Below are 27,239 nucleotides of genomic sequence, written 5' to 3' on the forward strand. Positions count from 1 at the left end.
AGTATTTCAGTGGACTTAAAAAGAAATAAAATGTTCCTAATAAAAGTAGTGTTCAACTTGATTTTTGTTGTGCTCTAGCTGTTGAGATCTATTTCAAACATGTAAAAAATATTTATTTTTTATAAAGCGATTTTACCATAGAACGAATTAAACCTCCTAAAGGGTGTCAATAAACAACCATTTATGCCGATACATTGTACGGAAATGAATTCGGGAGTTCTCTGTGGTGTCACACTAGTTTGCTAAGGATGATATGGTGTACGACAAATAATCAACTCGTGAATTGGCATTTCTTGGCCACTTATACTGAGGCGGTTTTAATAGAAACTCAAATAAAAGTTAATTGTTAACAATGTCCATGGTAATTAAATTATCATTTTCAGCAAAGGTGGGGCGAAAAAGGCGCCCCACGGCTGGTAAGCGACACTACATAGCATAAATGTCGATCCGAAAGATGGCGATAAGGGAGCGGAGGGAGGGAGAAATGTTTTCGCCAAGAGATATACTCGCTGTGATGGTGAAAGCAAGAGGAATAATTGAAAATGCGACCAGTCTTTTATACTGGCGGATAGATAACACTCTTTAACATGATTGGCTGTTATGTCACATGACAGACCACCATCGGATCGACAAATATGTCCCATGAATACAATAGATTAATTTATCGACATAAATAACATCATGCCTTGGCTTGATGTTTGTTTATTTGGACATCAAAACCTCACCATCACATTTGACAAACTGATGTTTCTTTTCCTGTTTTCCACTGCAGTACCAAGAACAACTCTACAGTGAACAATTCCTCTTCTCTATTTATTCAACTACGTTTTCTCCATTCATTTATTTATTCATTAATTTTATTTATTTTGTCCTTTTGTTTTTGGTATATTTATTTATTTATTTACTTATTTATTGTAGTGTTTAACTATTACTGTATTTCTTATTTATTCATTTATATATTTATTTAGTGTTTTTTTTTTTTTTTTAGTGTTAGTGCGTCTAATAAATATGCTTGTAACCGTAATTGTCAATGTAAATAATAAAGAAATTAAAAAAAAATTGTTAAATCAAAAAAAAAAAAAAAATGGGCCATTTCCGAGTTGCCTTTTGCCTCTGTGTCAAAACAAGTCTAAGTACAAAACCATTCATATGACTTTCGCCTACAGGTTCATTAACTCATTTTTATGTGAAAGGTTTCGCACGAAGACTCGTTTTGAAACAGAGGCAAAAGGAAGCATTCATCCATGAGCTGCTCACAGGAGCCTTTGATTTCTTTAGTTGAAGAGAAGAACTTAAGTACATTTTGATATCTATGATGTCCATAAACTGCACATGCGAATTAAGGCTCACTTATTGTATGTCTCAGGCTTCAGCTCTGTACCTGTCGGGGAGTTAAATGCTCTACGTCATGCGAATGATTGCATTCAGTTTTTGAAATAAAAACAAAAACGTCCAATTCCTGCTGGCTGGTAGATTAATTTTGCACAGCAATACTAAGGGCAATCCCTGTTGGTTGATAGGTTATTTTATACCCCAATACAGTCGACGGGTAATCTACCTGCCAGCAGGAATCGGGAGTTCATTAATTTATGCTCATAGAACCCCCGGCGTAGAACGGACTCGAGAAAGCGGTGGAAATCGAGCCTAATTATTACAGGGCATCAAATAAAGGGTTTTGTCATAAAAAACGTCTTTCTTCGATGCGCTCCACATGTGCAATAAGTTTCTAATGCAACCTAGTTGAAATGGAAAAGAAAAGACAAAAGATATTGAGGTGCAGTGAGATGATCTTTTTAAATAAGAAAAAAAAAAAAAAAAAAAAAAAAAAGACGGGGTATTCGGGTACTGGAAACTTTAAACAACGTAGTGCATATTATCCTTTTTATGCATGGGAGGAAATTAAAAGACAACCGGGAATGCCACTTGGGCAGTTATAGTAATATGTGAACTAATAGTTCCGAGTCAGGAAACAGGACTATGCACAGCTTAAGTCAGTGATTTTTAACGCTGTCCCACGCCTAGTGGATAGTGTTCATAAGTCTTGTTTCCGTTTGACGATAATCTTCTTTTATGCTGGCGAATCCTGTTGAATACCCTCCTCCTCATCGAGTGGTTGGGCTCTAGGTCCTTCCCGCTTTAGACCGTCTCTCTCATTTCGCCTCTGTAAACGTTGAGAGCTGACTAGACCACTTGACTTGCATGTTATGATCCGGTGAAACTCGCCTCTAAATGCTGGATTCATGCCAGAGTATATAACAGGGTTTATAGTGTTTGAAATGTAGAGAAAAAACATGCACAAAAGTTCCACACTGCGCGGAATGTGTGTAGTGATAAAAAAGCGCTTCAATAAAACAATAACCCAAAGAGGAAGCCAACATGACATGAAAGTAAAAACAACAATAAATAGCGATTTGCTGAGTTTAATTTCGTGAACAGAGATCTGAGGAGCGCTCATCCTAATGTTAAATGCCATGTTATGTTGACGTATGGTTTTAAGAACTTTAGTGTAACAAAATGTTGTGGCCAACAAAGGTATTGCAAGAAAAACAGTCAAAACAAATGAGTAATGAACTATTTTTGCTCGCTCCCCAAGATGCTTAATAGAGCATTGTGCATAACCAGGCACAAACTCAAATCCTTGCCAGTTTGCAAGTCTCGGAATTGCTATGTAACAGGCCACAAAGAACCACACTAATGCCAGCCATACGCGAGATTTTCTGTGAGAAAATATTTTCTGGTAACTTATACTTGATCTGCATATCCGAAAGTACCTGTTGACAGCAGTCAAACTCATGGTTGCTGGGGAAACGTAGATGACAAACAGGCTGATGAAAGCGTGAAGCTGGCAAATGGTTTTACCAAATGGCCATTTTCCTGAAAACAATACTATTTCACCGAGAGGCATCACCAAAACAGCGGAGAGTAAGTCGCTCACAGCCAAAGCTATGATGTAGAGATTGGTAGATGTGCGCAATCTTTGATTTCTGTAAACCGACAAACAGACCAGAACATTTCCAAGGAGTGACAAAATGTTTAGAACCACTAAAAAGGAGCCCTCCAAGATAATCAGAGTTAAACTTCTTGATCCAAGATCGCCTGTCGTCATTGTGAAATACCAAATGGCCGGAGGGATCTCTTTCTACCAGCACAAATCAAATGATGCCGTCGTTAACGCTTGCAACGCAATAATTTTGTGCCATTATCTTGGAGCATATGCATCACCAAGTAAGCACACCAGTTGGTAGAAATGACATGGAGCATGGAGTTGGTTTTGAAGATACTTGATTATCCCCTTTTTTCATTTCCACAGTTTATCTTAATTATTTCATTAAAATAATTGGTTAATTTCTTTCATTGGGTTGTCACTCACGCAAAAATAAAGTCAACAAAGTCTGTATTGTATTATTTGAGTTTGTTGTTTTTACTTGCCTAAGGTTGCCAATATTTGTTTAACGTTGCTGAAGATGGACAGAAACTTACACATACAAGTGATACACAAGTTTGAATAGCTTGGCCACTCACTACTCCTTAGATTAAGCAATTCTTCCGACAGAGCTTCCGTTGTGCCAAAGTTGATTACTTTGAGCTGCCAAGTTATGTGACTTCTGCCCGAGTGGCTTCGAAAGAGAGTAATAGTCTACCTGTTTTAATTGATAGATCGGTGCCCTTGATGGTATCTGAGTGGGAGGATTTTTTTCAATAAATAATTAAGACATCATGATTTCTCATCGAGCTCAGAAAAATTCTCTTGGCTCAAAACAAGATATTAGGGTCACATTCTCTTAGCTCAAACTAGAGCTGGGGGAGCATAACAACTCGTCAAGTGTCATTCTGTGTTACTTCGAAGGTGTAAAACAACAACAACAAAAACAATAACAACAACAGAGTGCTTGTGGTCAATACTGTAACTCGGACCACTCGATCCTGAATCAAAGATGCTATGTCATGCCGATCCAAATTTAGCCTGTCAAGTTTTGAAAAACATAAAAACACAAAATATCCTCGTTGTTAACATGGTACGATACGCTAGTGTTGTAGCATTTCAGTCTAATGTGAATTTCTCCGCAGTCGTAGGAAAAAAGGACTCCTCTTTCTTTGGGAAAACACTAAAAGTAAGAGTACTGTCGGGGGAATCGGCCTCTGGGGCTGGTGGAAATCCGTTTGTAACGCAAGTATCGTAAAGTGAAGTAAAGTGAAGCGAGGCAAAGCGAAAAGTGACGTGAAGCGAGGTGAGGTGAAATGGGGAGAATTAAAATAAGTTGAAGTGAAGTGAAGTGCAATTAAGAGACGTGAAATCAACGGAAGAGAAGTGAAGTTAAGTGAAGTAAATAAAAGTGAAGTAAAGTGAAGTGAAGAGAAGAAAAGAGAAGAGAAGACAAGTGAAGTGAAGTGAAGTGAAGTGAAGTGAAGTGAAGTGAAGAGAAGAGAAGTTAAGCGAAGTAAGGAGAATTGAAGTGAAGTGAAGTGAAGTGTAATGTAGTGTTGTGTAGTGCAGTGCAGCCTAGTGTAGTGTAGTGTAGTGTAGTGTAGTGTAGTGTAGTGTAGCGTAGTATGAGGGGAACATGGGGGGGGGGGGGTGGTTCTGAACACCGCAACACCGCAAAAAAAATTAACGAACACCACATCACCGCAAGAAAAGTCAACGAAACACCGTCACCGCAACACGTATTTTCAGCGCCATGATTCGTTCATCTACACTTAAAATAATACTTTTATACCTCAACAGTTTTCCACAAAATAAACACATCACAACGCTTTTCATTGCTCATATGTCGATACTGCTGATGCCTGTAAATCAGTTTTCTTGATCTTGAGAAGAAACCTTGCGCGAAACTAGGAAGCGGACGAAGAAAAAAGAGAGGAATCTCGAGAGATGGCTTTTACCCCCAGATCCCTCTCTTCTTTTACTTCGCTCACTTTTCTTGGTGTATAAACCCTCTGACCGAAGCCCTATCTTGACTAAAAGTATTGTTTTCCGGAGCTAGCTGCGTTTGCGTTCGATATCGATAATCGTTTGAAAAACTAAGAAGGTCAAGAAAGTCGCAGTACCTTGGAGCGGGTATAGACCGGTATTAGAGTGACCTATAGACGAAGCTGAATAGCAAAAGGAAAAAACATAGTAAACGTGTGTAATTTCCAAAGCTTCCTTAGCCTAGAAAGCCTTCTTTCTTCCCTGCCCACGCAACATCTGAATATATTTTGTGGCCGGTAGTTTTCGCCACCTTTTCCTACCGAACACTTAGCTCCGGGTGGCAGAGGTCGAGTTACTTGTCAAGTTACGTATAAATGAAAACAGCTTCGGATTGGCTGCCGAAGCATATTGAAGATTAACTAGAATGGCCTGTATTTTGTTACAAATTATTAACCTCAATGGTACGTGTTTGTCATAAATTAGCACGGATTAACGAAGTTTACATACTAAATATAGGTCAAATTTAGGTTTGAGAAACGCAAATAAAAGAACTCCAGCACCGCAAACAAGTTCATTTCACCGAACACCACAGCGTGAAAAACACAAACATCGCACACCGTAGGGTTTGAGATCACCGCAACACCGCAAGTTGAGATTTTATTCACCGCATCACCGCATTAAAAAAACATCAACACCGCAACACTGCATATCCCCATGTCCCCCTCTAGTATTGTGTAGTGCAGTGTAGTGTAGTGCAGTGTAGTGTAGTGTAGTGTAGTGTAGTGTAGTGTAGTGTAGTGTAGTGTAGTGTAGTGTAGTGTAGTGTAGTGTAGTGTAGTGTAGTGTAGTGTAGTGTAGTGTAGTGTAGTGTAATGTAGTGTACTGTAGTGTAGTGTAGTGGAGAGAAGTAACTTGAAGTGGAGTGGAGTGAAGTACAGTGAAGTGGAGAAATGTGAAGAGAAGTAGAGGAAAGTGGTGTGGAGTGGAGTGGAGTGGAGTGGAGTGGAGTGGAGTGGAGTGGAGTGGCGTGGAGTGGAGTGGAGTGGAGTGGAGTGGAGTGGAGTGGAGTGGAGTGGAGTGGAGTGGAGTGGACTGGACTGGAGTGGAGTGGAGTGGAGTGGAGTGGAGTGGAATGGAGTGGAGTGGAGTGGAGTGGACTGGAGTGGAGTGGAGTGGAGTGGAGTGACGTGAAGTGAAGTGAAGTGAAGTGAAGTGAAGTGAAGTGAAGTGAGGTGAGGTAAAGTGAAATGAAGTGAAGTGGAGAGAAGTGAATTAAAAAGTAGTGTGAAGTTGGGTGAAAGTGGAGTGGAGTGTAATGGAGTGGAGTAGAATGGAGTGGAGGGGAGTGGAGTGGAGCCGAGAAGAGTAGAGTAGAATGGAGTGGAGTGGAGTAGTGTAGAGTAGAGTAGAGTAGAGTAGAGTAGAGTAGAGTAGAGTAGAGTAGAGTAGAGTAGAGTAGAGTAGAGTAGAGTAGAGTAGAGTAGAGTAGAGTGGCGTGTAGCGGAGTGGAGAAGATTGAAATAAAGTTAGAAAAAGTGAAGAGAAGTGAACTGCGGAGAATTGGATTGGAATCGATTGGATTGGAGTGGAGTGGAGTGAAGGGAAGTGAACTGAAGTGAGGTGAAAAAGGGAATAGAAGTTAAGTGGGTTTGAATGGATTGGATTGGATTGGAGTGGTGTGGAGTGGTGTGGAATGGTGTGGAGATGAGTGGAGTGGAGTAGTGTGGAGTGGAGTAGAGTAGAGTGGAGAAGAGTGGAGTGGCGTGAAGTGAAGTAAAAGAAAAGAGAAGAAAAGTGGAGAGCGGTGGATTGGATTGGATGGGTATTGGACTGGAGTAGAGTGGAGTGCATTGAGTTGAATTGAAGTTAACTGAAGTGAAGTGGAGTGGAGTGGAGTGGAGCAGTGTTGAGTTGAGTTGATTCGATTCGATTCGATTCGAGACGAGGTTCACGAGTGCAGAGGTGAAGTGAGGTGAAAGAAAGTTTGAAAGTTGAAAACTGTCCAGGCAACAACTACCAGACTGTGATTATGTTATTCTAGTGTTAGCTTTACCACCTCAATTTGAGATATTTGAGAGCCCACGGTCTCCAGGCCCCTAAAAAGTTCAAAGTTTTGAAGGACATGATGGCCCTGTGATTAGGCCATGATTAGGCAACTTGTGTAAAGCGCAAGGTAGCCTTTTCATGTCTCATTGAATCTGTTCTACAATGCTTTGATCCTTGAACAAACTACAGGCCCAGTCAATAGTTTGCTTTTGTGAGCTTGTTTAATGATGATGTTACCTGTATTATATTCAGATTAGGATCACTCAGTTAAATATCTCTGCGCGAGAAATAAGGAAAAACTGAACAAAGAAACAAATAAAAGATCGAGTCAAGTCCGGCGACTCGCTCGTCGTCTGAAGTTCTATTAGGCACCAGGAAAACTGAAATCGCGTCGTTTCGTTAGGACAGTACGACTTGCACTGCCGCCCTTCATCTTACTGTAGGCAAAGTCGTTCTATGGAAGAAAATGCTATTTTTTCATGTATATTCAAATCTGTATTCAAATTTCAATGTTGTTAAAAATGAAAACGTCTTGGCAGACGAAGACATAGAAAGAATGTTCCGATATAACCTAACGTGGAGGCGGGGCTAATAAATACGTGTTGTCAGTTCTCAAGGAAATCAATGAAATCACCCGACTTCATAAGATAATAAGTAGGACGTGCCTGACTCACACGGCTACGGCTTGTAGATTGCAGATCAGGGATTAGCTCAGTCAAAAATGTAGAGTCGACTGCGGGCAAAAGTTCAACACACGAAATGATCTATTCTTGAGCCAAAAACAAAATGAGTCGCAAAAACTGCTAACAATTACTTCAGGATAATAATTTTCGTTTATATTAACAGTTAAATTGCATTTCTGGAGAATTCACTTCCAAAACCTTGAATCTTTGTAATAGTGACAAAACTAAAAGCGAACACGTTGTAATTTAATCTCCTAGGCTTCTTATAAAATATTTCTGTATAATTACTTTGACTAAATCACGCCACAATTCGATCTAGGCTGATTGAAATTACACTGTAAGTTTTCAGAAAGTTCCCAATTTTACTATGAAGACAGTTGTCTTCAGTGTCGAGAAACGTTTTGAGATAAGCATCAAGAAGCTTGATAACTTATCCCGTAGGGATATGTAAGTAGTTTTTATTCTGTGTTTGAGTGTTTCCCTTATGCGATTCTTCTTGAGGAGCATTTTCCAAACCATTGTCATGAAGTGCTTCCACTCTGGCACCCCGTAGCCAGGATGTAACCAAACCAAGCTCAACTCCGGGGTGTGAATTTCCTCGCTGTGAACTCTGAGAGTTGCCCAAATTATTCGATGTACATGTTATGATGCGACGAAACTCGCTTCTAAATGCTGAATTCATGCCAGAGTATATGGCGGGATTTACGGTGTTTGAAATGTAGAGAAAAAACATGCACAGCAGTTCCACATTTCTGGGCATGTCCATGATGACAAAACGCCTTAATACAACAATCACCCAGAGTGGAACCCAGCACGACATAAAAGTGAAAACAACAATGAAGAGAGATCTGCTGAGTTTAATCTCTTGGACGGTGATGCGTGCTTCGTTTCTTCTCCTCTGACTGAGAGAGGGAAGGATTCCCATTTTGTGTTGACGGATAGCTTTAAGAACTTTTGTGTAACAAAATGCCGTGGCAAGCAAAGGTAATGCAAGGAAAACAGTTAAAACAATTAAGTAATGAATGAGTTTGGCTTGTTCTCCAAGGTGTTTGATAGAACATTGTGCATAACCCGGTACAAACTCGAATCCTTGCCAGTTTGCAAATCTCGGAATTGCGATGTAACAGGCTACAAAGAACCACACAAAAGCCAGCCACAAACGAGATTTTCTGTGAGAAAATATCTTCTTGTAACTTATACTTGACCTGCATATCCGAACGTACCTGTTGACAGCTGTCAAACTCATGGTTGCTGGGGAAACGTAGATGACAAACAGGCTGATGAAAGCGTGAAGTTGGCAAATGGTTTCACCAAATGGCCATTTTCCTGAAAACAATACTATTTCACCCAGAGGCATTACAAAAACAGCGGAGAGTAAGTCGCTTACAGCCAAGGCTATGATGTAGAGATTGGTAGATGTGCGCAATCTTGGGTTTCTGTAAACCGACAAACAGACTAAAACATTTCCCATAAGTGACAAAATGTTTAGAATCACTAAAAAGGAGCCCTCCAGGATAACCAGGGTTGAACTTCTTGATCCAAGATCGTTAGCCATTTTAAGTTCTGTGTGGCAAACTAAGTTGTCTCAATGAAAATAAAATTAAGGCAAAAGTCTTACGTCTTATGTACTAGAAGGAAAAAAAATCTTGACCAAGCTCATTAGATATGTTTCCGCTTTTTAAAAATTTCGACCAACTCTTTAAATATTATCTTTTGAACCTCAAAAGAAATGCCATTTATCAGCCTACTCTGTACGCACTTCATTGGTTACTCTTTCATTTCCGCACTTTCTATTAATGTATTGATTACATTGGTTTTTTCTGCACACTGAGTGTAAAGAAAAAAAATTACGGAAATGTCATTGACACGTGTCACTTTTGGGGATCAGCAACTTTCTTTTAGCTTTTCTCGGACGCCAAACTTAAATTGATTTGAGATACATACATACATACAATACAATATTGCACTTCTGAAAAGAAAAGACACGATTTTTTTTTTTTTTTTCGCAATGGTAAGAAATTGGATGAATTGTTTCAATGGCCGTCAGGTAATTTCACGTTTTTTTTTTTCGACAAAGCGGGGGTGCTTTGTTTGTAAAGACTACTTATCAATTTGGTCGAAATAAGTTTATGTAGAATGTTTACGTAGTAGGTAGAATAACATCGAAAAGGCTCGAAAATAGCGTTGAATAAATCTTCGTTTGGTTATTCGTGCGAAATAATAACTCTAAAAAATGAAACATTTATATGGTATTGATCCTTCAAGTACTAATATCTGCTGAAATTCCATTCAATGATTGGCTTCTTTCTATATATTAATTTTAATATTTGCATATAGCGTGTAAGACCCTTCTTTTAAGTACGAACGATATATTATAGAGTTAAACATACGTGCGTCTGATTAATTTATACCCTCTGTAAATTTGAAAAAATCCTTAATAACAACTTCCTTTATTTATGCCAGTGATGTAAGATTGTCGCAATCGTTTTACCAGAAAAACAAACACACACTTAGATAATTGATCTCCGTAATTGTATCTATTTAGTCATTTCGATTTTTTCGTCTTAGTTTTAATTAAAAGCATACATGTTCCGACTGAGAAAAAGAGAGGAAAAAGGCGAGAAAAATACTAGTTCGAATTTTAGTCTATATAGTTAAATGAAAATCAGTTTGGTACTGTATTTTATTAAATTATTTTATTATCTCTTTATTTCTTACGTTCATTATTTTTTGCGTTTAAGTTGGGTTTCTCCTTTTCTAGTAGTTCGGGTTAAGGATAACCTTTTTCTTCTGTGTATTTCAAGTGGTACATTTTTTGTCAAGCTTAAATAGACGGCACAGTTCTCGAATAGTTAAAGATGCGACTACTTTAGCTCCAGGCGTGTCTTGTACCAAATGGTGCTTGTTCATTTCTGTTACATTTTCCTGAAATCTCTGAATTCGGCGGTAAATTGAAAAATCGCCAAGTTTTTCTTAGACTGTTGTTGTCTCAAATGTATCAAACGTTGGACATTTTTCCAGCCTTTTACTTGGTTTACGTTAGACTTCGGAAGCCTCATTTGGCTTGATACTGTTTGTAAGCAGAGAAGCAGTCAACTATTCTCAGTTCAGTGCAACGAGAAGTAATTCACGCAATATAATAATTAACAATTCATACGTGCTTTAGCACACATGATCGGGGAGTGTGTGCCTGAAGATTGGAGAGCACAAGAGAAGCGTACAAGAGTTGTTCGAGGCACAGACGAGAGCATTTCTAGCTTCTTGAAGGCTCTCCAAACTTCACAATTCAATTATAATTCGTGCAAAGAATGAGATTAAGATCGCAAGAAGCTGACGAAAGATTGTTTTAATTCGCTCTTTTCTAGTTATTTTCTTAGGTGGTGCTTGTGTCAGTGATTTACACTACGACTTGCAATAAATCGCTAAATAAGGATATTCTAACTATTTTTAAAAATAATAATTATATCGTTTTCCCACCTATGAGGAGATTTGCTTCGGCAGTTCTTTTTCTATGGCTGAATATTATTTTGGTACTGTGCTGGCTTTACATATGCATGTTATAACATGTAGCGAGGGTGGTTTATTTGGCGTTCTCACATTCTTAATGAAAAGAAAAACAAAGCGTTCCCGCTGAGGCCCACTACGTTTTTCGTTGTTCGAAACCTACATAATCTAACGATCCTGAGCTTTACACATTTCATTTTAAATTTTCACGGTTTCTTTTTCATAGAATACAATTAGCTTCTTTTCCTTATTAGTTTCCTACTGTCGTGCCTTTTGGTTGAGACACGTTTCTTTAGAGTTAATGTAGAGAACTACCATTGCAGATTTATTTGATAAAGAAAACAGAGAAGCCTGAACTGAACTTGTTTGATAATGGTTTTTTTTCCTTTCCTTTCCTATAAATTGAATTTTCTAAAGCCATCAGAAAGAAGAAATAAAACGTGGAAGCCACTGTTATTGCTGATTCTCTGCTGTCAAGTCCATTTACTCAGTTATAAGCCCACACAGGAATGAATTTCCGGTGGTAACCTATACCTTAAAAGCTCTGTTTTGTTGTCGTAAACTAGTACGGATGACTAATGAAAATGATAAATAAAAATTGTTCAGTATTTAGAGTCGACTCTATTCAAATGTTTTTCACTTGGCATCATTTGGATAATTAATTCACCTGGGTGATGAAATGAATGAACTTTATTTCTTCACCGCGTCCATTATCCCACGCGAAGAAATATTACCCATAAGCGCACACCCGGTGGCTCGTGACACTGAATTATTTCGTTTTTGTCATTTCTCAGTATCTGACTGATAAAGAAAAGATAGCAACCTGCATTTGTTTTGTTTTCATAACGGAAATAATTTTAAAACACATTAGTGTTATCAGGCCAGTAGACTAGAAAACATCACCGCACTTAATATCAGATCACAAAATGGACAACAACAGTATACCAACTTTTAATGCATTTACTCACCTGCTGCGACGCAGAAACTGAAGCGACATGGCTTTCTTTGTGCAATACCGGTAAAAGAGGCAGTGAAATTTCCGCCACGCTTCCATTGTTTTGTAACCACCAAAAGTACCAATTCCTCTTTTTTAGGATGCTAGTTTCCTGTGTGTACAAAGTATATACATGTGAATAACCCTTTTGTATTAACCATTGAGCTTTGGCGGCCATGGTTTTTTCAAGGTTTTCGAAATGATCAGTTTTAACTTCCCCCTGACGTTTAAATTGCAAGAGAAAGCATGTTGTGTCTCGGGAACGTTAAGATCAGAATGCGCATAGGTAAACACAGGAAAAGGAATAAAAACAAAAAAACAAAAAAAAAAAACAATATTGAAAAAATATAACTGCCGTACTGCAATGACACCGTTCTGGAAAAAAAAAAATCGGTATTACAACATGACAAAACGATGAAATGGCGGTTTCTTTGAATATAACTTATAAAGGTAAATTAACAAATGTCTAGTACATGATATCAAAGATGGAATCCCCTCCAGATAAGCTCAAAAAGGTCTGCGGGCACTCTTCAGAATAGGGACAAACAGGTACTAGCTCTATCTTGTATGTTGCGTTGAATGCTTTGATTAACTCTGCGAATTGAAAGATGGGGCGGGGATAAAAGAACCTCTATTTTGCATAGGTGCTTAACTTTCCAGTAAAGCAGTGCTCTGTGTTATGGAGTAATACAGCTAACACATAACTTGTCTCTACAAATAACATTAAAATTTAAAGATTTATCTTACGAACATTGATCACGCCGATGATGAACGTGCATTCAAGTACATGTTAATGAATCATCAGGCTGCAAAAATAAATTATTTTAACTGGATATTGAAAAAACCATTCATAAACCAGAAACGTGATTAATTAATGAATATTTAAAGAGCAAGAGTAATTAATTTTTCTTTCAACAAAATCATGTGTTTCACGTTAAAATTCGGCACAATACTTTTTGAACAGTTTGTGAATCCTCGAAGTTGAAAGTATTGCCTCTGAGGAATGAATTAAAAGGTCCTACATTTTGTTTGAAGCCTAGAATGTAAAGGAATAGCAATATAAACAATAGCCTCGATTTGGCGCAGAAACATGCTCGGATATTAGTCCGCGGACATTATCTGTTTCGAGAAGCGAACAGTTCTCCGAGAGAGTAGCTCGAGGAAAACTCTGAGCTTGAAGAAAAGATAATGTCCAAGAACAAATATCCGAGCATATTTCCGCGCCAAACGGAGGCTATTGTGTTTATTATCGTTCAAATATTTCTCGCGACGCGCGCGGTTTTGAAAAGTGGGGAATATCACTCTGATATTCATGAGTTTTAGCTGGGGAACATTCGGTCACGCGACGCGTTTAGACCAATCGCGCATTACCAAAAATATTTGATGGATTACAAATGGTGATATGCTTATATGGTGAGTATCGTCTACCAGTAATCACTCGTTTACATTCAGGTTTATATTTGTAAGTGCTTTCAAGGTTTGAAAGTAAATTACACAGCTGCTGCGATACAGAAACTGAATGGCTTTCTTTGCGCAATACCGGTGAAAGAAGCGGTCAAATCTCCAAAGCTGCTTTTTGTTTATGCTCACCAAATACAGCAGTAATTTCCTTTAAAATAGGTTGATATTTCCATGCATATACAATGTATATAATCCATTTACGATACATTTACGTACTTTTGCCTCGATTACTCTTTCAAGGTTTTCAAAATCATTTATTTCACGTTTAAATAGCGTTCCAAAGCATGCTGTTTCTCAGGGTCGTAAAAAACCAGATTGCGCAGAGGCAAGAACAAGCTAAAAGTTGGAAAAATCATCTAAAACACAGAATACAGCAACTGTACTTGCAATAATACTTTTCTGGGATAAATAATTAGGAATCCACAAAAAGACACACACAAAACATGATTTAAAAAAAAAATATATATTAATGATGAGTACACCGTCTATCGTTCAGTCCTGTTCGGTCTTACAACACGACGAAACGATGGAATGGTGTATGGAATAAACTGGTTCTAGTCGTAAATTATTCCTGAAAAGTACAAGCACTCTCTTCGGAAGCTACTCTTGTCATTTATTTGATTAAAATTGCTATTTTCTGGTGCGTAGACTATTTATTTTCTGTTCTACTACGACGTTTACCATAATTAGTAAAAAACAACATTAATTTTCAGGGAGATCTACGTCTTTTGCAGTTTCCAAGTTATTATACATTGAAACATCTTTCTATCAGGGACGTTTGCGCCCAAAATGTTCCTATGGACAGAATTTTTTAAAACTTACGATGCAGCAAGGTAAAGATCAACTTTTGCCAAAAGATAAGGCGAGATGAGGTGCATTGAATACCATCCGTTTTTAGAGGTTCTTCTTGTGTTTAGACGATGTTAGCTTACAATTATCGACCTTAGAAAAGCTACATTAGTGAAATTTAGATCGGCAATGTATCCAATTCAGCACAAATGAGAACGTTAATTAAACGTTTGGAGCTGATGTCACTCCTTGAGGTAGAATGAGCCTGAAAAAATAATAAATATCGGCCTTACCTGTCCACGTTGGACCAAAAGTTTGCTCGCACAAGAGCAGAAAAAGCGAAATTTTCTAACTTCTCGCAAACAGATTTTTCCTGTTTTATTATTATTATTATTATTATTATTATTACTACTTTTAAAACTTTTTTTTTGTTAACATGGATAAAATCTGGAAAGGAATTGATCGTGTGTGCAGAACAAAGGATGCCATTACCAATAGGCGTGAACATCCTTAAGTTGTTTTTAATAAAATTTTCGTTGAATTCTGTAGAGGAAACAAGCAACCTGATTTCACCAAAATTTGCTTTATCGTGGATAATTATTTTCCTGGGTATTTTTTTAGCTTCACTAGTAAAATTCTCCCCATTTTTTTTTTCGCCACATTTTCTAAGCGAATCTTGACTATTCTGATATTCCAAATTTGCCTAAGAGATAATGTATTAGGGTTTCAGCACAGCCAAAATGATGAATTATATCTTTTGTTATTGATATGGCGATCTTGCTCGTGATTATCGTCTAGCAGTAATTACTCTTTTACATTCAAGTTTACATTTCCAAGTGCTTTCAAAGTTTGAAAGTAACTTCTTTTATTCGGAAATAAAGTATATAAATAAACCTATTTGTTGAGCTTTTCTGAATTTAAATATTATCTGATATTTGCTTCATAAAGGAAAAGCCGGTTCATTACAATGATTGATGGAATTAATGGAATTACTTTCCTAAGATATTTGAAATTTTCTAATTCTTGCAACTTGTATTTTCTGATGTAGTTTTACTGTTGACAAATCATTACGCGATGAATATCAAATTCTCATATCTAGATTTCTACAAAATGAAGTAATTTAGAATAAACAGTTTTCCATCAGTTGACAGAAATCCATCCAAAAACAAGTGTAATTAAGTAACAAAAGTTCCTTAAGTTGTCGAGCAGTCTCTTTCAGATTGCCTTAATCCAGTGCAAATAGTCGTTTGAATGCATGTGGAAGACTTCAAAGCAATACGAATCAAATTTACAAGTAAAATGGCGTTTGTAGTTTCCAGAATTCCAGTAACAGCTGTTGACATAACTGTAGACAACCCTCCCCCCACGCCACCCCACATCCCGTGTGCCTGTTTTGCTTTTTTGTGCAATCTTTTATATAGCCATCGAATATTAGATTTGTCACTAAACTGTTACAACTATTTTGATCTTCTGCGTAATGAAAAAAACTATAACGTGGCCATAAGTATTTCGCCAATCAATCAATCAATCAATCAATCAATCAATCTTTATTTGTACTCACTCTTGCTACAAAAAATTACAATGTTCAATGAAAATATTGAAAGTTAAAATTACAGTACTAGCTGTCTGGAATAACCATAGGAGCTAGCGAAGCCAGGCAGCCAGTTAACATCAGCATTAAATAAAAATAAAATACAGGTCAGTAAGAAAACTGAAGCACAAATGCACACACAAGAAGAAAAACAGAAGAGGAGAAACGCTATTCCTATGCTATGAAGGAAGTCTAAAATAGTTAAATAAAATATTTGCCTGCAAATAGAATTTTTATGTTTTTTCCCTCTGGTCTTGTTGCTTGTTACAGTCACGTAGTATTGCGTGACACAGGTTAGGGGTGGAGGATAGGAGCAATACATTGCAACCCCTCTAGGCAAATGTTTGCTTAGTAACCTCGCTATCGAGCGTGGTTGTGCGTTCCCTCAGATTTTCCATCGAGGGAAGACACTTATTTGAACTCCCACCTCCTCCCCTGATCCTGTCCACCTTGTTTATGTTTATGCAGGATGTAAGACATGGCATGGCGTTTTGGTTGCCCTCACCTTTACTGGGCCAAAAGATTTCTAAGAGATTGTAAATTTTATATGAATTATAAATTGATTATTTCAATAAAAGCGGCTTTGGGCTTTCCCTCAGCCATTTTACTCCAAACGTTTGTGTGAGAGTAAAATTATTGTTGGCCAGTAAACGAGCTCAGTCAATACAGCACTCAGTTGATACGTTAATAGGAGAAGCCCGGAGGAAAAAGCATAAATTTATATATGAATACAAAACATTAATGTAAGAGAGTACACAATAGTTATGGCAACTATATTAACTACAACTATCGCCCTACCCCATCCCGGGTAAAAAGAACTTAAACGACAAAAGTAAAGTAAATTAAACTGCCTTGACAATGTGTGCATATCAACCCTTTAGCCCAACTATTATTTAAAGGAGCCCTGTTAAATCTACCTTTTTAGAAATCTAACAAGCCGTTGTTGTCTTTTTTTTTCATGATAGGGCCGTAATGTAGAATAGAACCCTTAACCAAATTATCGAACTGGGAAAAATAAATCGCTGTACTTATCCCGATTGAGAACTATTGTGTTTAAAGATGTCTATCATTTGCCATTTTTCACAATTTTCTTCCAATCCTTGTTTAATTACACGCGCGCAAACTGTAGATTGTGGTCGATATTTGCTAACCTCGGAACTTTACAATTTCCAGCGGTTGTTTAATCGAAGTAATTCCATTGATTCCCATCAGGAGCCATAATCGGGGACGGAGACCGTAAGTCTTGGGATCCGCGCGCACCCATGATGTGGGACAATATTTCTATTTTTAGAACAAATTGCGCCATCCTGACGTCATATATGCGCGAGGATCCACGCACATGTCGGGGGCTCTCGCGTGGATGTAGTCACGTTGCCTGATCAAATGGTGAAAGTGGCGAGATTCTCTTGCAGATTTTTCACAGCGATGGCAGGGAATAAGAACCTGGGCTCTTATATGTAGTTTTATGCTCTGAGCTAACGAAAAGGGTGAGTTTTTTAGGGTCGAAAACAAGACTTCAATTTGGCGCTGTGAATGAATAACAACATCTGCTCGCGCTAGTTATAAGCCTACGCATACGCTTTTCTATTTGTTCTGACTAAGAATATAGCACGAAAACTCTCTACTCTGGTATCGAGTTAATCTGTGAGTTTCTCAAACAATGGTTAATCATAACCAAAACCGGTTTTGATGGTTCCTTTTTGTTTCTGCTTGTTTAGCGAGTTTGCAAAAGTCTTCAAGAGGAAGTTTATTTGCATAGTGCAGCGCGTGCACTTTTAAGTCCGAGTCGGTGTTTTCTATCGTCAACAAATCTTGACAAAGATTTCTTTCGTTATCTTTTGTGATGAGATGACATATTTTCAGCTAGGCTTTTAATACGTTCTCAAACATTTATCAACCTTAAACATTTCTAAATACTATAGAGATATTGTATGAGTTCGGTGTACGTTTTCACACGAAAGTTGTCATGTTTACTGACTGTACAAAACAAGCATCGCCGGGCTCTCTAATTCATCGACAACAGACAATGTATTGGATTTTTACACAAACAAAACTGAGCAGGATCTACAAACGTAAACTTATTGGGCCTTGATAAAACATTAAGCATTGCTTACAAATTAAATCAGGTAAAACTCAAACTTTTCGGTCGCGATAGACTGGCGAATTCCTCGCAAGCGTGTGGAAAGAGGAGTTAGGAAACTTTGAAGTCCTGAAACTCTGCTATGTCTAAATATATCCAGCTAGTTTTTTGCTGTGTTACGGAAAAGCTGTTAATCTTCAACATATGTGAAATTTAGAGTGGAGTAATGTACAGCTCTTGTAGAAGAAGCAGCGGAACACAACTTGGTCAGTGATATAAGCTTAAAGGAGGACTTACCTAAATTCGACACTGTCTTACTTCACTCAAACTGGAGAAAGTTAGGACGAAAATACTTAAGAAAATTCCAACAGACATAAACGCGCCGAGTTGTGGACCAAAAGAATTTCGGACGCCATTGCCCCCGGGCGACATCCGCAAAAATCCTCGCAGCATGTACGCGCGTGTGCCGCAAGTGATGGCGCAATTTGTTCTAAAAATAGAAAAATTGTCCCATATCATAGGGACAGCCCCAATACTAGAAATGGCGCGCCCTTACGGTCTCCGTCCCCGATTATGGCTCTTGTTCCCATGCAAATCAATGTTCTATGAAAAAAAGGCCGGCATATCAGAGGCAGAGGTTGCTGAATTAAACAAAAAAAAAAGGGTGGCAGCAACAATTATCGCTGGCGGTCGCTGTAATTGTTAGCCAAATGATTCATTTTCCTTATACCAGTCACTTTACCTTTGGAAATGCCCATTAGCGCTCATTTCAACTTTTGTTTAGTTTCCTTCTGATGGTTTCCTTTCCACCATCGAAACATATCTTGAAAAGATTAATTTTTTTTTGCCTTTTTGACATGATATTGACAATATAAAGATCCCTCGTTCAACATCATATTGTTTCTTCGAATGGCTCTAGTTATTAACTTTGTCAGTCTTGTCAAGCGAGATTAAAACACTCGGTATTTTTTGAAGTTATTTTGAACCAGAGTCAAGTGGTTCATGTTTCACTTTCAGAAACCTACTATTTCAGGATTGGTTTTATTTCGGAACACTTTTTTTTTCTGGGACGTGCGTGGTCTTATATTCCATTTGTAAACTGAGAAAGGCTGCTTATTATGTTTACTTATGCCACAATTCCGAACTAAGTACACTCAGTCCACGTCAAGTCTTATCTTCATCTCGATAATGAAAGTACAGCATGTTATTTCTTTTTTCAACTATAGTCAGCTTATCTTAGAACATTTTGTTTTTCGAAAGCACTGGAAATAACACAAAGATAAAATACGGCTTTTTTTACTTTTAAATATAAAACGAGTATTTACTTAGCCAGGTGCATGTATATCAGACATCGACAGTGAATTATTCATGTACAAACAGAACAGAACAATAATTTGACAATTTGCTTTGAAGAAAGCCGGAAAAAAATATCTATTCAATGCGCTCAAGGGACTGCCTTTTGCTTTTCAATGATATCCTTTGCGGGTGGCTCGTTTTAATTCATCCCTTCGTTTATTAGAGTTTGCATGGATTGGATAACTGCACCTGCGGATTAATGTATCTTATAACGTTATACACATTTTAATTTTTGGTTCTCAGTGCTTGAATTCCCGTCACTTCAAACGAGAAAGAAGACAAACCTAGGCCGCGTATTTCCTTCCGGGTTAAAACTGAAATGGCGGATGACCTGAGTGCAAGAGGCCTCCCATTAACAATTCTGGAAGTCAGCTCTTTACTTATTTTGAATGTTCTGTCTCTTCTGGGAAACACGCTTGTTTGCGCTTCAGTTTACAAGAACGCAAGACTCCGTACAACCACAAACTTATACATTATTGCTCTGGCTGTGAGCGATTTGCTTTCCGCTGTTTTTGTCATGCCTATTGGAACGGCTGTGTTGATAGCCGGAAAGTGGAATTTTGGTGGGATTACTTGTCAACTTCATGCCTTCTTTAGCCTGTTTGTCATCTATGTTTCACCAGTGACTATGGGCCTCACTGCTGTAAACAGGTATGTGAGAATGTGCAAGACAGACCAACAGTATAGGAAATTGTTTTCAGCCGCCAAGTCTCGGGCTCTTCTTACTTCCGTGTGGTCATTTGTTGCCTGTTACACCCTTGTTCCGCGCCTGCTTGGCCTGCAAGCCTATGAGTTTGTACCAGGGTACGCGCAGTGTTCTATTGCTCACCTTAGCGAAAGTGGCAAAATGATTCACTATGGTTTCGTTGTGACACTTTTCTTCTTACTACCGTTGATGGCAACTGTAATTTGTTACACAAAAGTTGCGAAAAGGATTCGACAGCACAACGTGGGCGCATCTTTGACAATTCAGAGGCGCGAGAGAAACCTTTCCATCACTGCACACGAGATAAAAGTCAGCAAGTCTCTCTTTGCCGTTGTGTTTGCATTCATGATCTGTTGGATACCGTTTTGGGTCATAGTCATTTTGAGACGCTTCCGTATTGTCGCAAAAATGCCTCGTAGCTTCGAACTACTCTGCATGTTTCTCCTCTACTTTTCCAATACAATCAACCCCTTTATATACGCGGGTATGAATCAACTATTCAAGAGGGAATTCCGAAAGATACTATTCTGCGAAAGAAGGCGTAAAGTTGATGTTTTATCAGGAGTGGTGAAAACAGATGAAATTGAAACGTACAGCGCAGCTTTATTACGAAACCCAAGAATGCGACGACAGGACAACTACCAGACTCCAGCAGAGATTATCAATAACCAAGGAAGCGAAAACCATCAAATAGAAGAACCTTTTGAATGGTTTAGACTTGCCACGCTGTCAACTTACGCTAGCAAACCTTTCTCTGAAAACTTTCATGATTCAGCTTCCCTAGATACTTAAAAATCTCCGCTGGGACAAAGATAAGGAACATAACTTTCCAAATGAGACTCGGGCGATTCAAGTTTGTTCTGTTTTGAATTTCAAATTTCTCAGCTGATTATATGGTTTGTCTAAACAATAACAACAATTTCGGAACCCTTTTCTCTGCCTTTAATGGTCGTCTTCAGAAAGCCACAAATAAGGAACCTGATAACTAGATAACGGTTCTAAATAATTTATCATTTCCTGTCAGCAACTGTTTATGGTTGAGGCAGAGTGCGTTGTTTGAAGTTGCTTTGTTGGAGCGTAGGAGAAATTCGGTTTTTTTCTTATCAAGCTGGTAAGGACATGATTTGGGCAATTTGTTTTGAGGTAAAAGAAAAAAGAATCGCTGAATGTGCCCAAAAGAAACTGCATTTATCTTTCCCTCGAGGCGGTCTATTGCTGGCACTTCTGAATTCCTAGTCTGGATTGGATACTTCCAAGTGCGTTTTAATAATTTGACTCACGATCATATACGCTTTGGAAAAAAATTTTCCTGGCACAAACAGCATGTGTATATATAAAAAAAGTTTTACTTTAGCCAAGATCGCGTTAGATTTGGTTTTTAACTAGAAATGTTTGTAATGAAAAAGTGTGTAAATCAACATTGCTTTCGAATATAAAGCACCTGCTGGTTATACCCGTTGCTATGGGAACCTGTTGAGCAAAAATGACGATCGACAATAATATGTTTGTTAATGATTTGGCGTTTGTTTGACATCAATATTGAGGCATATATAATTTGCTTAAGAGTGGCAGTGTTTTCCACTAGTATACCTACTGGAAATTATTTTAAGCATCAAATCACTTCGATTAATCTCGGTTATCTTGAAATAGATTAGTTGAAATTTAAATGGAGAATCCATTGAAAGGTTAAGATTCAATTTTTATGAAGTGAAATTATTGTAAGCATCAGGTCCCTACTAATTGTCAAAGAAGAGTCTTTTCAGCGCTGGACATTAGTTATTTTTGATTTCCACAATTTGAGTTCCAATAACAGCTCATTTACACCAGACAGGTCTTATTGAAACAAATGCATTAGGCAGTAATTTGAGAAAAGAAATGGATCGCGGCAATAAATCATTCTGAATGGCAAAATCTAGTTTTCAGCTCTCTAATTCGCGAGCCACGCAGGGAGGGTACTGTGCACACTTATCTATGTAGTTAACCCAGGGACGTCTAAACAAATAGCTGTTATTACAGTTGAGCCCACGGTACAGCGGTATTAGTTGCAGAGTGCGCGAAAGCGAGGCTTTCGGGTCAACATTCCAGGGGAATACAAGCGCCTTATGAGAAAACTTCGAGAAAAATAATAATAATTATGGGTTCCTCTCCGGATTTTGCATTTTTCTCACAAGAAGAGAGGCTACAATTACTCAGCGGAAACTGCCCTCGTCATTTGACAAAGCCTAGGCTGAGATCGTGGCTTTCATACCGTGTAGAAACAGCAAAAGATGGCAGTGCTTCGAGTGACGCCTACAAACGTGAACTAATACACAGGTGAGCAGTTGGATATAAGATCGTTCTTCCTGCCCTATTTTCGTGCAGGAATAACAGTTTTTTGCCCTCTCAAACGTATATAACGTTTTCTTTTTTGTAGAGTTGTGACTTACATAAAAAATGGATGGGAAAACAATTTCACTGAAAGTTGGAAACACTTTGCATCTGATGCGAAAAATAAAGTTGTTTCCTCGTCGAGCACGAGTTCTCCGAACACTCTACACGAGTTCCCACAGGCTGCAAACTGATGTTCCATCCAGAGGGCTGAATTTTCACCGTTCACAACTGAGAACATGATGAATCACTTTATTAAGAGAAAATCAGGAGATAATGAAGGCAATAAAGACTATAAGAATTTAAATTTAAATAGTAAGGCATTTTGACTATTCAGACATGGTCATGTACAAAATATCGAAGTTGCCACTACTGAAAATGGAGACGTGATCCATATAAAGTACAAGCTCAATGTTACCATGATCAAATCCAGAGAGAAAGCTGGTGAGATCACCTATGCCTGCTGCAGTCAGGATCTAGTTTTGTAACATCCCAGAGATGCAGCTTTTTCAAGATTGTACTCCACTGAGAGTTGTTATTGTATACAGTAATACAGTAATACTTAAACTGAAAAAAATGCACCAATGTAAGCCTGTTATGTTAGGAAAAGAGTAAAGAGGTTTTTTGTTATTATTTGATATAACTGAAATGAAGAAGAGAAAAATACATGTAGTTGTCCATTGATCATGGTGATGTGTAAATAAGCTGAAATCTGCAAACACAAGACTTGAGGGCACAACCCTTTCGCCCCACCCCTTCTCTACTGGAACTGGTAGCTTAGGGTAATGCTAACAAAAAGACGATCTTGTGTGATTGAAAACAATGACATGTAGCATGTAGCCTTGTCCCATGTGTTCAATCCATTTATTCTGTATTTTACTATTACATATTTGAAGGCAGAGCTCATTTGTGGCATCTTAATCAAGGAAGGTACTTTTTAAAGTAAATATGCTAATTACAACAATCTATTTATGAAACATACAATCCAACTGTGTTTGTAAGCTTCTTAACTCTACAAAGCCCCCTTCTAATAAGATACCTCACCAAGGGCCTAGAAGCCTGAACCAAACCCTAGGGCCCTAGATATAATAGGGGAAAAACTATCTAAAGGCAGACTTTTGCTTTACAAGAGGTGGCAAAAAAAATTAGTGAACATTGCACACACAAATAAAATCATGTCAATAAGGCCACTCTTGCATAGAGTTGTTGGAATAAAGTCTAAAATATGATAGTTCCTTATACATTCAATTGCACATTCGACAGGAATTCTGAGGGTTGCAATCCTTCGGGTTGCCAGCATTTCCTGTTCTGTAAACTGTCCTGACTGATTCATGAAGGGAGGAACATTCACCTTGACACCTTTCGAGGCTAACATTTCTTGAATATTGAACCCCCGATCTGCCATGACCTCATATCCTCGCTGTAATTTGTCAATAAAACCAGATTTACTGGTTATTTCCTTATCAGAAATACAGCCACCATAGAGATGTGTAATAAAAACAAACACTGCCACTTGGAGTAATACCGACCAATGCCTTGAGGGTATTAGTGTTCATGTAAGTTGAAAATGTGAGCTGTTGTGTTTCTGGGTTACTAGGTTTTTCTATGTACATTTCAGTTGCATCAATGATTACTGTTGTTCCCTTGTTTCCAGGCTTGTGTAACTCAATTATTTGTCTGTGAGGGAAAATGTCTAATTCTTTGAATCTGTAGTACATAAGCTTTGTCCAAGTAACAATAATTGTCACTTGGAGCTTAATCCTCCCCAAGTAGACAAACTTTGTAGCGACACAATACAAGGAAACATTCCTCCTCCACTGACAAGGTCCTTTTTGGGCCTGCCTTGTCTCTTTTTTGAGCATCATTTTGTTCTAAAAAGCTAAGAACTATGCTGAAAACTCCATAGTTTGGAAACCCAGTATAGAATCTCAACAACTTTGAATTACTCTTAATATTATCGATGTTAAAGAGACTCTGTTGGAACATGCTTTCCAACTCTTTCCTAAGCTCTCGTTCTAGTTCAAGTTGTTTAATTTTTTCAATAAGTTCTTCTTCGAGTTCCTTCCTCTGAACCTCTAAACATTCATTTAAGCGCTTCACTTCTTCTTCCTTTTCTTTTAGCTGCTCCATTAAAAGTTCTTCTTTGCTTTTAACCTCAGCTTATCAGCAGTGACACTAGGAAATCCACATTATTGACCTGGAATATTAACAGATTCTAATTCAACTAATTTATCGACAGGGTTAGACTGAGGGTTCAGTATAACTTCATCTTTGACTTGGTGCTTTGTTGTCTCACGTGCAGCGGAGTGATAAACAGGAGCTTTCCGCCTTGACTTTTCCTCCGGTGAAAAACTGAATCTTTTAGGAACAGATCCACTTTTCAGATACCTTTTTCCTCCCACACACCGCATAAAACAATCTTCAGAAAAGTGCTCACTGCAGAGGTAAGAATGTTTCGACACAGGAGGGTCTTTTCTCTTCATTTTAAGCAACCAAGTTCGAAGAAGCTTGACATTGTTTATAAATAAAAAAAAATATTTAAAGTGTCTTTATTGTTCAAAAGATATAGGTAAAGTATGCCACGACAGTTTTAAACATTCGGGCTTGTTACTTCTGTTAACACATCCATAAGCAATGCAGTGCCTTACCATGCTTTTCACGACAGAATCAGCCCAGATGAACGACCAGATCCGCAAACACAAACGAAGAGATCAGTCCACAGGTCAAAAGGACGGACGATTCTTTGTTGAGGTATTTTCGTTTGACCCGAAAGCCTCGCTTTCGCGCGCACTGAAAGTAACACTGCTGAAACGTGGGCTCAACTGTAATAACAGCTATTCACAACTTCACAATGGGACTGCTAGAAAGGAGGGGGGGGGGGCAGGTTAGGATGGAACACCCTATTGGATTACCGTTGTAATAATATAAAACGGTGAAAACGAACGGTAAAATCCGACGTTTCGGAGTAGTCATCACTCCATTATCAAGGAAAATGTATATAAGTTCATGCAAATTACAGCATTTAAAGCGATTTTGACGCGAAGAATTAACATAAAAGGGTGCGAAGATTATGAAAATACTTATGGTGGTGTGTACTTTTGATGGTAGAGTTAACGAGGTGTTTGGGATACTTCAAACGTGAGAATACTGGGTATCCAGTTACTGAAGCGATCGCTTCAAACAGAGACAAAGGTGTGCGCAAAACCCACTAATTCAGGTCTACTCTTGCACTATCAGAGTCATGTTGACAATCGGCCCAAAAAGGATTTACTGAGAACTTTGCTTGATCGAGCATATCGTTTATCTTCATCTTGGTCACATTTTTCCGACGAATGTGCCCGTTTGAAGACAGTATTCTCACGTTTGAAGTATCCCAAACACCTCATTAACTCTACCATCAAAAGTTTCGTTGACTCAAAGGTTTGTGACCACCAGCAGCTTTTATCACCATCTCAATAGACAGATGACACAATTCGAGTAATTTTACCATTTAAAGACCAAATCTCAGCAGACATTCTGGAGAAACAACGTAAGGATGAGCCTAAAAGTACACACCACCATCCAGCCTGTGTTTGTGAGCCGAAAAATTGAACGAGAACTAAATGTGAAAGAAACCAAGCCAACAATTGTAAATCAGCGGTGTGTTGTTTATAGTTTTCAATGTGACCTGTGTGATGCGGGTTATGTAGGTTACACACGCGGATATTAACATAATTTTGTAAAAGGACATAAACAACAATCCTCCGCCAATGCCAAACACTACAAGAACGTGCACGGGAAAATGCCTCAGGACCTGCTAAAGCGGTCGAATTGCTTAAGAAATGCAGAAACAAATTTGACTGCTTAGTGTATGAAATGCTTTTTATAAGAGCTTTAAAGCAAAATCTCAACGTGCAATCAGACTCCAGTCGTGCGAAAGTACTTTCATAATCTTCGCACCCTTTAATTTTATATTATTCTTCGCGCCAAAATCGCTTTAAATGCTGTAATTTGCGTGATCTTATATACATTTTCCTTGTTAATGAAGTCATGGCTACTCGTTTTTACCGTTTTATGTTTAAAGAAATCTGTTGTAATAATGGATTTTAAAATTAATTTCCATTTAATACACAGCCCTCAGCCTTCTCTACAAGTGAGCTTGACTTTACTTGGGTATGACGTTTGTAAGTCTGTCAGCTTCGGTTTTACTATTTTCTCGGAAATTCGGGAACTAACGCAACTAGAGTTAATATAATGAAAAAAGTACTAATTCTGAATTTTTGATCAATGATTCGATAACATCAAACTATTCGTTTGGATTTGTCTGGAATCCATTCGTCCAGGCTTGTCACCGTTCGCTGTCATTATGTTAAGAAGTGCTAACTAATGTTTTCTTTTAGCTGTGCGTCCTTCTAGTAATGGATGCACTTGGGAACTTGCACGGAGAGCGCAACAGAACCTAGAGTTATCAGTGCTACAACTGGAGCAACCCTTACATATCTCTTTCATGGTGAGCATGTCTTCAACTCACTGAATGGTGTCCATCAATTCAATTGAAGGTTTCCAAAGAAGAATGAGGCGCCGTCCGCACTACGCCTTAGAAATTTGAAACACAACAATCACCGGTCAATTTCGATCTGTGTCTGAGGAAAACTCGAGCAGGAAAATCACACAATTATCGTGACGGCAACATTTTTGTTAAGCTCCGTTTTTCAAATGCTTTCCGTCCACACTTAAACGCAAAGCCAGCGTTTTCAAATTGCTCCGGTTT

The 27,239-nt window shown here is 38.2% G+C and overlaps 3 protein-coding genes and 1 pseudogene across 3 annotated transcripts; 2 read left to right on the forward strand and 2 right to left on the reverse strand.

Moving 5' to 3' along the window:
- Positions 1-1,101: 1,101 nt before the first annotated feature.
- Positions 1,102-3,253, reverse strand: LOC145495328 (melatonin receptor type 1C-like). The gene has a single exon (XM_081474920.1). It carries the CDS (start codon positions 3,104-3,106, stop codon positions 2,069-2,071), a length of 1,038 nt encoding a protein of 345 aa, XP_081331046.1. The 5' UTR covers positions 3,107-3,253; the 3' UTR covers positions 1,102-2,068.
- A 4,214-nt stretch (positions 3,254-7,467) lies between these two features.
- On the reverse strand, positions 7,468-9,309 carry LOC145495413 (melatonin receptor type 1B-B-like). The gene has a single exon (XM_081475024.1). The coding sequence runs from the start codon at positions 9,194-9,196 to the stop codon at positions 8,072-8,074; it is 1,125 nt and encodes a 374-aa protein (XP_081331150.1). The 5' UTR covers positions 9,197-9,309; the 3' UTR covers positions 7,468-8,071.
- Positions 9,310-19,403: 10,094 nt separating this feature from the next.
- Positions 19,404-22,740, forward strand: LOC145495026 (melatonin receptor type 1A-A-like). The gene has a single exon (XM_081474600.1). It carries the CDS (start codon positions 19,736-19,738, stop codon positions 20,912-20,914), a length of 1,179 nt encoding a protein of 392 aa, XP_081330726.1. The 5' UTR covers positions 19,404-19,735; the 3' UTR covers positions 20,915-22,740.
- On the forward strand, positions 22,257-26,448 carry LOC145494221 (uncharacterized; annotated as a pseudogene).
- Positions 26,449-27,239: the final 791 nt, after the last annotated feature.

Source organism: Orbicella franksi, chromosome 8, assembly GCF_964199315.1.
Source record: "Orbicella franksi chromosome 8, jaOrbFran1.1, whole genome shotgun sequence".
Lineage (NCBI taxonomy): Eukaryota > Metazoa > Cnidaria > Anthozoa > Scleractinia > Merulinidae > Orbicella > Orbicella franksi.

Coding starts and splice junctions, on each gene's coding strand:
- LOC145495026 (XM_081474600.1), top strand. CDS start 19,736: ATGGCGGATGACCTGAGTGCAAGAGGCCTCCCATTAACAATTCTGGAA.
- LOC145495328 (XM_081474920.1), bottom strand. CDS start 3,106: ATGACGACAGGCGATCTTGGATCAAGAAGTTTAACTCTGATTATCTTG.
- LOC145495413 (XM_081475024.1), bottom strand. CDS start 9,196: ATGGCTAACGATCTTGGATCAAGAAGTTCAACCCTGGTTATCCTGGAG.